Below are 12,869 nucleotides of genomic sequence, written 5' to 3'. Positions count from 1 at the left end.
GCTTCTAAAGGGTTAAACTTCCAGGATCAAAGTGGTTAGAGAAGGAAGGGGCTCATTGTAATAGTGGGATGCTGAGGAGATGCTATGGCAGCCAGGAACCTAACTGTACACGGCAGACCTAGGGGCCAGACCCCTTTTGACAGGACCAAATAAGCAGTATGTCAGTTTTACTGTGACTGACGCTGTAATACAGAGGTACTGGAGTGTACTATATGGATGATCAGGGGATCACGTGTTCAGGTCCACTACTGAGGGAAAACATATTTTTTTTTAAAAGGGAGAAAGTGAAAAAACATTTTTTTTGTTTTGTTTGCAAACACTTTTATCTCAAACAAAAAAATAAAAACTATATTCATCCAAAACTGCTTCTTCCTTAATGACCCGTACAATAAAATTATCCCTTTTTTTTTGTCCTGAACAGTGAGCGTCATAAAAAAAGACAAAATTGCAGTAAATGTAGTTAAAGTTCTATGTACCCCAAAATGGCACCAATAAAAACTGCGTTATATAATGCATATAACAAGCTCTATGGATGGGAAAAAAAAACTTTATGGATCTTTTGAATACAGACAAAAAGATACAAAAAAATATATTTATTGTACAAAAGCAGAAAACCATGAAAAATGGTGTGTGTGTATATATGTATGTGTGTATATATATATATATATATATATATGTATTAGTGTGTATATATATATATATATATATGTGTGTGTGTGTGTGTGTGTGTGTATATGTATGTATGTGTGTATATATTATATATATATCAAGGAATGTGGGCAGCACCACTATCCGAATAGTACGGACGGAGTGCCAGCGGCTGAGTCGGCGATCCACCTCCAAACGGTATAGAAAAAACAATCAAGGTGATATAGTTCAAAAATTATGACAGCAACAATGTTGTTATTGTAAATTAACATTTCATGAAACTACATTCAATTTTACAGTGTAAATAATATCCATATCAAATCCAACATAGAGCGTGCTGACAAAATGCAATAATGACAATCCTAATTGCATCAGGTGTGTACCATTATAATAACTAAACAGTGCAGGTGTACCTCAGTGGAATGGTGAGTTAGATTGCAGGGGTGAGCGATGGAATCAAAATCAGAACACGAGGGTCCGAGCGTCTCAAGGGGATCAATGCGCATGTCACAGGACCTTCCTGGGGAATCCGATCACATGATCACCCATTCTGGTCATTCAATGTAATGCGCATGACGCAGGACCTGTGAGTATGTGGTCACAGCACGTGATCACTCCTCTGATCATGTGTTCAAGTAAATCGTCCGGTCATGTGCTTCCGTTTGTCACATGATCGGATTAGACGAACTTGCAGGTTCATGTGCTCAATAAGGTTTGAAGCACATGAAAAAGCATGATTAAACAGATTTGTTTCCAAGGATCATGGTGTGGGACATATATACAACACCTAAAGTAAGTATTAAATATACAAAGTATGAAGAAATAAATGATCTTACGGACATAAGATAATAGGATTGTGTATGCAAGCATGAACAGTAGCGCAGTATATATGGCAGTGTGGGCACCCGTAAACGGATCATTGCCAACCCTAGCGCATCGAATCCCAAGGACAGTGCCATTCATGAGTCAATCATCAATCTGGGAGCAAAAATAAATCAAGAGTATATACAACTGGAAGTACCATTGTTATGTACAGGAAAGCTGAATGTACTGGGCGGAAGTACCGCCGCTATCCTCACTGTGTGTGGACTTAATTTATTGGTTATTAAATAGCCCCCTAGTCTAATCGAGGATTTCAGTAAATGTGACTTATGTGGTTATCACAAAGTCCCAACCTGATTTGTCCCCCTGTCAGTTGGATACCATCCCTGGAAATCCAACATGGCAGACTCGGGATCATCCTCTAGATTACAGGGGCACAAGATATATAAACATGTCCCTATTCTACCCGAGACTGGTGGCTCAAGAGGCATGTCCATGTGTAATTCCGAGCGCATGGGTATAGCAACTAGACCATCCCAGGTTATCCAACATCACCTAAGTATAGTTGAATGCTTGCAATACCAATCAAAAAAAAGAAATGTGTCAATCGAATCTATATGTCAGTGCACCTGTATGGAGCACAGTCACATGTCATGCATAGCATAAGATATGACCGTATACCCAACTGTGCACCGAGACATGATCCAACCTATCTTGTTATAAAAAGATATAGTTCAAAAGAATAAAAATAAATACAGCTGTAAAAAGCAGTGAAGTGGTGTATATACATAGGTCCCATCATGATCCGGTGGATGAATCTTCCAGCGCTCACACTTTGTTGTGGGTACACACAACAGTCACCATAATCCTGAGGGTAATAAAAACAGTGTATAAGAACACCTTGTTAGATAAACAAGGGGCACAACCACTTAAGACTCAGCATACGAGCAGAATCAAGAGTACAATCACCTAGGACAATAACCAGGGTCTATAATCAACATTTAATCCCTGTGGTCTTATAGTATTTAGTTTTGCAATCCATCGCATCTCACATTTTTTGAGAAGGGCAAGTCTGTTCCCACCCCTCCGAGGTATAGGGATATGGTCAACCAGCATACATTTCAGGTCACGTTCCTTGTGGTCCATGTCAGTAAAATGTTTCGGGACTGGAAGATCCATCCGTTTTTTACGGATGGTGTATCGATGTTGATTGATTCTACTTTTAAAATCCAGTGAAGTTTCCCCAATATATAATAACTGACATGGACACCACAGGATGTATATAACAAAAGAAGAGTCACATGTCAGAAAGTGCTTCATATAGTACTTCTTCTGCGTGCGTGGATGCAAAAAGAAACTGCCTTTGTGCATGTATCGGCAATTGATACAATTTAAGCATGGAAAGCTGCCCAATTTGGGACTACGCAAAAAGGTTTGGCCCAATACTTTTTGTGTACCTATGTCAGTGCGGATCAATCTATCTTTAAGATTCCTAGTTCTCTTGTATGACATGAGGGGAGGGAGATGAAATTCCTCAATACCCTCATGACCGCTTTTTAGAACCGGCCAGTGTTTCAGGATAATTTGCCGAATATGTGTACTATCTTCTGTGTAGGTAGTTACCAAAGGAATTCTTTTGCTTTGTTTATCACTAATTTTATTTTTCTTAGTAAGGAGCTCTGTACGTGTTTTATCTTGTATAGAGTTAAGATGTTTAAGTAAAGTTATAGGATAATCCCTATCTATGAAGGACTGTGTCATACATTTAAGGGTGTCCGATAATTCATTGTTGTTACTGACTATACGTTTGGCGCGGTAAAACTGACTCAAAGGAAGGGACTTGACCATGGCCCTGGGATGTGCACTGTTGTACCTCAGTAATGTGTTGCGATCAGTGGGCTTAGAGTATAAGCCCGTCGATAGCACACGATCATGTAAGGTCACAACAGTGTCCAAAAAATGTAATCGTTCACGTGAGTGTTCCAACGTAAATTTAATATCCGAATCAATAGTATTCAAAAATTGAAAAAACTCCATAAGAGCCTCCTCTGAACCCGGTCCAGATCAAAAAAATGTCATCTATGTATCGCCACCACTTCAGAACATGTCGGAAGTGGGGCGATACATAGATGTACGTCTCCTCGAGGAAGAAGACCGCCATGTTGGCATAAGTCGGGGCCACATTGGATCCCATGGCGGTCCCCTTCCTCTGGAGGTAGAAATGATCCCCAAATAAAAAGTAGTTGCAAGTCAGCCTCTTGAGCCACCAGTCTCGGGTAGAATAGGGACATGTTTATATATCTTGTGCCCCTGTAATCTAGAGGATGATCCCGAGTCTGCCATGTTGGATTTCCAGGGATGGTATCCAACTGACAGGGGGACAAATCAGGTTGGGACTTTGTGATAACCACATAAGTCACATTTACTGAAATCCTCGATTAGACTAGGGGGCTATTTAATAACCAATAAATTAAGTCCACACACAGTGAGGATAGCGGCGGTACTTCCGCCCAGTACATTCAGCTTCCCTGTACATAACAATAGTACTTCCAGTTGTATATACTCTTTTGATTTATTTTTGTTCCCGGATTGATGATTGACTCATGAATGGCACTGTCCTTGGGATTCGATGCGCTAGGGTTGGCAATGATCCGTTTACGGGTGCCCACACTGCCATATATACTGCGCTACTGTTCATGCTTGCATACACAATCCTATTATCTTATGTCCGTAAGATCATTTATTTCTTCATACTTTGTATATTTAATACTTACTTTAGGTGTTGTATATATGTCCCACACCATGATCCTTGGAAACAAATCTGTTTAATCATGCTTTTTCATGTGCTTCAAACCTTATTGAGCACGTGAACCTGCAAGTTCGTCTAATCCGATCATGTGACAAACGGAAGCACATGACCGGACGATTTACTTGAACACATGATCAGAGGAGTGATCACGTGCTGTGACCACATACTCACAGGTCCTGCGTCATGCGCATTACATTGAATGACCAGAATGGGTGATCATGTGATCGGATTCCCCAGGAAGGTCCTGTGACATGCGCATTGATCCCCTTGAGACGCTCGGACCCTCGTGTTCTGATTTTGATTCCATCGCTCACCCCTGCAATCTAACTCACCATTCCACTGAGGTACACCTGCACTGTTTAGTTATTATAATGGTACACACCTGATGCAATTAGGATTGTCATTATTGCATTTTGTCAGCACGCTCTATGTTGGATTTGATATGGATATTATTTACACTGTAAAATTGAATGTAGTTTCATGAAATGTTAATTTACAATAACAACACTGTTGCTGTCATAATTTTTGAACTATATCACCTTGATTGATTGTAATTTATTCACTGATTGTTTTATTATGCCAATATGTTTAAATATGTACTAAGCACTGCCCACTATGTCATTGCTTGAGAAAAATCCCATTGAGAGGATTGAAACGTCGCATGTTTGGTGATTAAAATTTCTTTTACTTTTTCACGACTTGGATGTGCCGCGGAGTTCATTTTTTCTAGATATAGATAGATATAGATACATTTTTAAAGGGAGTGCTGACAGACCTTTTCCACGGATGTGTGTGTGTGTGTGTGTGTGTGTATGTATGTGTATATATATATATATATAATTATTATTATTATTATTATTATTATTATTATTATTATTATTATTATTTTCTCTGAACATAAGACAGGGTCTTAGATAATTTATTTATTTTTTCTCCGAAAAAAGGGTTGGGGCTTATTATCGTGGTAGGGCTTATTTTGGCTCCATGAACAACAATCGCACATTTATGCTTGAACAAAAAGACAGGGAGATCCGGCGCGAGAAATGACGGGGTGCTGATTGGTGGGGGAGGGAGCAGGACACGCTCACCACCAATCAGCACCTCCAGCTCCAGGCAGCAGAGAGGAGAAAGGATATCCTCCTGCTGCCTCATTGTTCGAATGTGCGGCAGTACAGGGTAGAGAAGCCGTCCAGCCCGCCCAGCGATGTACCTGTACGGTAGATGGTATGCGCGGGCTAGCAGCTTCACTGAAAGCTAAGTGCTTGCAGCCTGCACTGCTGTAACTCCTTCCTGCCTCCGATCAGCTGGGAGAGCAGAGATTTCCGGCGCCGAGGTCCTGCCTGGCAACTTAAAGGCCGTTAGTGAGAGCTGCTGAATCACCCACACTTCCATAAATATAAAATTTATTTAGGGCTTATTTATTTAAGCCCTACTCTCAAAACCCTGCAAAATAGGGCTAGGTCTTGTTTTCGGGGTAGGGCTTAGATTAACCAGACAGTGTATTGACAGAATAAACATACAAATGTAGCCTTTTCCATATGTGCGAAAATCCCTATCTTTAGGCCTCATGCACATGTATACACATGTATGCACATAAATCATGTATACGCAAAAGCGGTCTGTATTTTGCAGACTTTTTTTTCGTGGAATAAACTTACGGATGCAGAAAGCACATGGATGATCTGTTCCACAAAAATATAGAACAGTCGTGTGAATAAGCCCTTCTAGAGGTTGTGTTGGGGGAGCAATGAGCAGTTTTGTGAACATTTACAGAGACCATGCAGAAATTGAAAGGGGATACTTATCACTGGAAGGTGAGGAAGATGAGACCTTCCTCTAATAAGATTAGATGACAAAGTTTTCTGTCTCCTCATGTACTGCTGATCTCACTTATTGGACTAACTGTCTTGTTTTTGTATCTTCCCATAGATTGTAGAGGTGAACTTGAACAACATGCTGTGCCCAGCCATCTCAGATCCGTTCTATGGGCCATGGTATCGTATATGGGCTTCAGGGCATCAAACGCTTATGACTATGATCCATGGGAAACTTATTGTGGCTCTGTTCTCTCCTGGTGTGCCAGGGTATAAATTCCTAGTGGAGCTGCTTCCCTTCTCTGGAAAGAAAGTGGATTGATTGTTCATTACTGGAAAAATCAGCTTTAACCTCCTTTTATAGCCAAATTAAGCATATGGAGGTTAAAAGGGCTACCAGCACCTTGATGAAACAGTGTTACGGACTTCCAATTACAGAAACAAGTGACCTTACAGAACGGACTGCAGCGTCCAACACCTTTTCATATATTTTTTTTTTTTTTTTTTTATTTTTATCTTCCAAAGTCGTGCAGCCCTTTCAGCTGAAATGCTTTTATTCTAGCCGCAGAAGAGTTTATTAGCCAAGGGCTGTGGTGGCTCTTCTGCACAGAGACAGGGAACATAATTGGTTTTTACTTTATATGAACAGTCTGTTACAAGAATAATAATTTTATTTATAGATTTTTATAGGGATATTGCAATTCCGCACAGACGGACACTCGCCCATATGCCCAGACTTCTGCCTCCATAAAACCATTCTGGCTAGAAAAAAGGTTCATTGCTTGCATGGCATTTTTGTGCCATTAGGCATCCATCTTTTTTCGGTCCTGTTTGAAAAAACACATGTGGCAATGAGCGTTTTTTACATGGTTGTTTGTTTTTTTTTTTTTTTTTGTTTTTTTCTTCTTACATTGGCTTTTTAAATCCTAATGATCTACAGAAGACGGTGACACAAGGGGAATACTCACTCTTCTGTGGATAAACGCATGGCTTGCTAAAAACAAGTCTTACCACACACTATTTGTTTAAAAAAGTGACATGAATGCCTTACTCTAATCCATCATTTGGAGTTTAGTGATTTAAAATAATTATTAATTTTACATAATGATATTGCAAAATATACCTCTATGATCTGCTCACATTATTTTATCACGAACACACACAATACACATGAATATTCCTGAGCTCTAATATATACATAGAAGCCACATTTCTGTCATCTCCAAATGAGTTGTGCCATTGACATTGACAAGACTCTCCAATAATTTACATCAGAAAACTGGTATAAATTATAGCGAAGATCTAAGACCTCTCCTAGGTGGACTAGATTTTGGTTTCAGTTACAAGGACGAAATAAGATGAGGCAAATTTATTAAAAGGCATGCACGTCTTCATAAATTTACTGCATCTTATTCCAGTGGACATTTTAGCAAGATAGGTGTATTCTTTAGTAACTTAACCCCAATGTCTCTAATTGGCGTCCGGCCAATTCTGGGCACCACAAGTCGCGTTGTCTCTTACCAGCAGGTCACAAGACCTACCTGGTGAAATCTATAAAAGTGAGAGAGCTTTGTCATTGAGCACAGCCCGAGGTAGTATAACAAAGCTGTAAATAATGTTAAGTTCAGCTCTGCTAATCCTGTAGATAGAAAAAAATGTTTGACTGGATATATCCTAAACCTGTAATAGGTGTGGCGTTAATGGTTTATTTCTGCAATAATGCTAGCGTACATTTGTGATTTTTTTTTTTTTTAATCTAGCTTTCCTCTGGGCAGGATTAGCTTGCCCATGAGGAGTAACACAATATCTGACCATTATATGACTTTCCTACTGCCTGTATCAGCAGTTTTCCCTCTACAAGCTTCAAATCGAATTGTCAGTTTTTGCAGCGCTCCACTCCAGATCTGTAGACTAACTGCTTAGATTTCTCCCTAAGGGCTCGTTCACACAACATTTTTTGGCGCTGTTTTTGACCGTACTGTTATCTGCACCAAAAAAACACAACTAAAAAGCCTCCAATTCATTCCAATAGGAGGCAGAACTTGCGTTTTTTTTTTTTTTTTTTTTCACATGATGAAAAAACAGCTTGGGAAGCAGCATGCTCCATCTTGAAGAGGCATGTTCTTAGAAGCGAATTGTTAGTGAATTTTGTTTTGAAGTCAATGGAAGGGAAGTGGAAATAAAAATGCTGGCAGTTTTAGAAACTTTTTTAATGGTGTTTACACCACCTAAAATGATTCTAAATTATCCCACCCAAGGGCTGGATAAGAAAAATCCTGAAAAAAAAGCACTTCTACAACCTCCAAAAAACTCTTCCCAATCCTCAACCAAAAACTCTTCAAAAACACATCTTAATAGTCCTCTAAATCCACCACCAATTTAGAAATTTGCCTCCAAAACCACCTGTTTTCAGATGATTTTTCTGCCGTTTTTGCTGTGTGAACTTAGCCTTACACAGCACACATACAGGAAAGGAGATCCTGTTTCCCTCTCTCTGTAGCACATCCTCCGAAGAAACCATAGCATGGAGCATGTTATGCAGCAATACGGAGCTGTGTAGCTGTGAATTCTGCATTGGCGTGAGAAAACTTACCATATGCAGCTGTGTGTCTTTGGCTCTCTCTCGCTGCAGCTGCTCCTCACCTTCTATCCTCTCCATAGACTTCTATAGGGAGCAGCGAAGCTGAAAATCTGTTTAATCTATGATTCATATGTACTAATTGAAAGTGAGTGATCGGTGCAGGAGGCAAAAGGAAGGAGGAGTCAAGATGTAAAGAATATTTTTCAGTAGTTAGATATATTACAAAGTTTCTTCTGTGCTTGTGCTATTGATTCATGATTGAAACAACCATTTCTCTTTCACTGTGTTCTCAGGTGACATGTCTGTATTGACTACGTAACATAAGTGCCATAAATGAGTAGCATACATCCACTGCTTCACCCTTCAAATTTTAAACACTCATTTAATTGGTCCCATCATCAAGGAGACCCATCTTTCCTTTAATATAACATAATGACAAATATCGCTCTCAAATATCTTTTTATTTTTTAAAACTAAACAATGGGGGAATATCGCTACTAAACCTCTTTAAAACTCCTTTCGATTCAGTTATCTGTCTTTATAAAAAGACATCTGTCAGCAGCTTTGTACCCATGAAACTGTTGACATCTCTGGTTCACAGGATCCAGCATGGCTGGATTCTCTAGATCAAGGCCGGATGCCGATTGACTGTAATGAGGTCCAGTGGTGATGAAGCCTCTTTCCATCATAAAAGCCAGGTTTCGGCCGGACAGTTCAATGTAGCCTGACCTGTTGGATGTGCACTTGGCAGCTGAAGGCATCTGTGTTGGTCCTATGTCCATGTGTCTGCATTGCTGAGAATTTTTTTTTAATATATGCAAATGAAACTGTAGAGCAATGGGGGCGTTGCCGTTACACTGCTCTGCTCTCTCTGCAACTGCTGTGCCTTCTGCAGATTGATTGACAGAGCCAGGCATAAAAACATCAATACCAATGCCCCCGTTGCTCCTAGAGGCTCATTTGCATATATTAGAACATCACTTTTTCCAGCAATGCGGGCACATATGAACATGGGACCAACACAGATGTCTTCAGCTGCCAAGTGCACATGTAACAGGTCAGCCAGTGTCATAGGTACAAATCTGCTAACAGATGCCCTTTAAAGAGGACCTTTCACCAGGATACATGTATTGAAATAGTTATATTACCTTACAGTGCGGCCCCCCAGTGATGTCTTTCCGCTTTTTTTTTTTTTTTTTTTTTCTCTCCCGCGAGAACTTGAGCTCACTTGGACATCACTTGGGGCAGCACTGTAAGGTAATATAACAATTTCAATACATGTATCCTGGTGAAAGGTCCTCTTTAAATCTCTCACCCCAGTTTTGAACCATGATCTACAGTAAAACTGCAGATATGGAGTCCAGATCACTTTTTTCATGTTCCTACCGCCTCCCTTTCCCCAGCTGTCAGCACTGAGTTGCATTGAAATACATCGTCAGGACTGCTGTACATGCGCAAAGGAGTCCTCTTCATTATGTTAGCATACCACGGCTGACTGTGTATTTCAGTGCAGTTTTGAGAGCTGACAGCAGGGGAACCGAGGGCAGCAGGAAAATAAAAATTGTGATCTAGACGACTTATCTGCAGCACTACTCATGTATTACTGTAGATAACAGTCCAAAACCAGACCGGAGTAATGGATTCCTTTTAAAGCAGAATAATGATGATGATTGAGAAAGTGCTGTTATTGATATTCTTATTATATTGTTGTTCTTATTAAAACTCATAAGATGAGCTGTACAGCCCATGACTTGTTTTACGGAGTCGTAGTAAAGTAGTACACGTGCAGCTATCTCATTTGTATGCTAAGCTCGGCTGAGTGTGCAGGTGTTGTCAAACAGGTTAGGGAAGTGAACAAGACTCCTCTAGCACGGGCAGCTTATCTCACTGAGGACAAAAAGATCAGGAATGTCGATATCTAACAGCCCGATCTTAATTTCCACTATAGGCTTCCATACACATTACATGGCCAACCATAATCCGGTTCGGCCAATGTACTTCTGATGTGTGCGGCCAGCCTTACCAAGTGTTTTATTCCCCTCTTTCTCTGATATAATCTGCTCCTGCAGCTTAGGCTACTCGCACACTTTCCGTTTAAGAGATCCGTTCAGGGCTCTCATGAGCGGTCCAAAACGGATCAGTTTTGCCCTAATACATTCTGAGCGGATCCTTTTCCATTCAGAATGCATCAGTTTGCCTCCGTTCAGTCACCATTCTGCTTTGGAGGTGGACACCAAAACGCTGCTTCCAGCGTTTTGGTGTCTGCCTGACTGCAGAGCCAAACGGATCCGTCCTGGCACACAATGTAAGTCAATGGGGACAGATAAGTTTTCTGTGGCACAATAGAAGAAACTGATCCGTCTCTCATTGAATTTCAATGGTGTTCAAGACTGATCTGTCATGATGGCTATAGAAGACGCGTTTTTTCAGATCCATGATGGATCTGCAAAAAAATGCTAGTGTGAAAGTAGCCTTACATCAATGAGAATGAAGTAAAGTGCTACAGTAATAAGTCACCTACTACTCTGACCTGCATTGAAATAAATGCAGCCTGCAAGTGAATATGAGCGTTGAAGTTTACACACTGTGGTGCATAGCCTAATACATTGTAGCAGATCACTGGAGAGGCACAAACTGCATGTGCACATCAATCCATCTGCTCTCCCCTTCCTGTTCCTGCATAGAAAATGGAGCAGTATTTTTGTATCGCCATTCTATTCCATTGGTGGTATGGAGGTACCTGCAAAGGACATTACCATAAGAGGCCAGATAGATAACTGAGAGCTGGCAGCCAAGATTCTGGTCAGTAATGAGGGTAGCATGGTGACATGGTGGTTAGCACTGTGCCTTGCAGCGCTGGGATTCTAGGTTTGAATCCGACCAAGGACAACATCTGCATGGAGCTGGAATGTTTGCTTGCGTTTCCTTCAACACTCCAAAGACATATATAGGGAATGTAGATTGTGCGCTCCGCTGGAGACTGCAAGTGAGGAAAATGTCTGTAAGGTGCTGCAAAATATGTCAGTGAAATAAATGATCGATCCCCTCTATCTCTCAGTATGTATGTGCTCAGATAATTGTTACTATTTAAAAATGAAATATGGTTGTCTGTTTTTTCATCCTCCTGGTAGATATCTACATGAGTAGTAATGAAATGGAATTCTTTCAGCTAGATTGTATTTAAATTCTTTAAAACTGTTTACACCTCATGGTTGTGGAGTAGTTACCACTATATCTTCGACAGGAAGGCGACACTTTGTATCCAGCATTGGGATTCTTTTATGGGATCCTCTTCTGATTTTGGTGTACAAGGATATATATTGTATTTTTGGCCGTTCTTACAACTGTGATGTGTTCCTATATTGAATATAGCCATGTTCTAGATATGTATATTTTATGTTTTTATTGCAGGGATCTTTTAGCTGCAGATTCAGTTCAGATGCCATCCGGCAGATAATGTACATACAATATATTACACCGGAGTCATTTTATGTTAGTATTTTGTGATAAAACGTGATGGTAGCTTTTGGTGCCTTATGTTGTATGCCAGATTCAGCACATCCCAGGCAGATCCACTATAGTATGGACATCTAGTTGTACAGTTATGTGTATGGCACCTGTAACCTCTGCTGCCTGAAGGGGGGGATTTTGCAGAGTCAGATCTATGTATCAGTTATATGAAAAAGGTAAATGCTGGATATTCACTGAGAATTTACTCCAAAGCTTCAACATATCGAATATGTTCAGGGCCAAGTTTCTACCTTGTTCAGTAGTACATTTTTCTTCACTCAGTGTGGGTTCTACGCACCATTAATCCTATCAAGGTATTGGGTACTTAGGGGGCATTTATTGGGCAAAAGTAGAGCTCACTGCATATGTTAAAAGTTTATAACCAACTTGACAATGATGGATCCACTTGCTACTTTTCTTGACGACTTTTAACAAACTGTGTAGTCCAGGTATAGACATATTAACCACACAAAATTCCTCTTCTTTGGATAAATGTGAACCTATTTGAGTGACATTTTCCCCCCAAGGAACTTAGTATATAGAACAGCTTAGGGAAGGCATTTCCAGTAGTTTCCTTTAAGAAAGGTTTGTGCTTCCATGCAAGGACCCCGTTCCTTTTCTTTGTAGATAACGAGTGATTGTGCTGTTGTTAGATCCAATTAGGACAAGGAATGGTGTTTGTGTT

General features: G+C 40.2%; 1 protein-coding gene across 1 annotated transcript in view; it reads left to right on the top strand.

The window, feature by feature from the left end:
* Window positions 1–9,527, top strand: part of TMEM164 (transmembrane protein 164) — a 65,689-nt gene extending 56,162 nt beyond the window's left edge. The window contains exon 6 of the mRNA XM_044306299.1: window positions 6,209–9,527. Coding sequence (XP_044162234.1) covers window positions 6,209–6,415 — 207 coding nt within the window. The 3' untranslated portion in view covers window positions 6,416–9,527. The remainder of the gene's footprint in view (window positions 1–6,208) is intronic.
* Window positions 9,528–12,869: the final 3,342 nt, after the last annotated feature.

Source organism: Bufo gargarizans, chromosome 9 (genome assembly GCF_014858855.1).
Source record: "Bufo gargarizans isolate SCDJY-AF-19 chromosome 9, ASM1485885v1, whole genome shotgun sequence".
Taxonomy (NCBI): Eukaryota; Metazoa; Chordata; class Amphibia; order Anura; family Bufonidae; genus Bufo; species Bufo gargarizans.
Note: the sequence above shows the minus strand (reverse complement) of the source record. Positions and strands in the feature narration are given on the sequence as shown.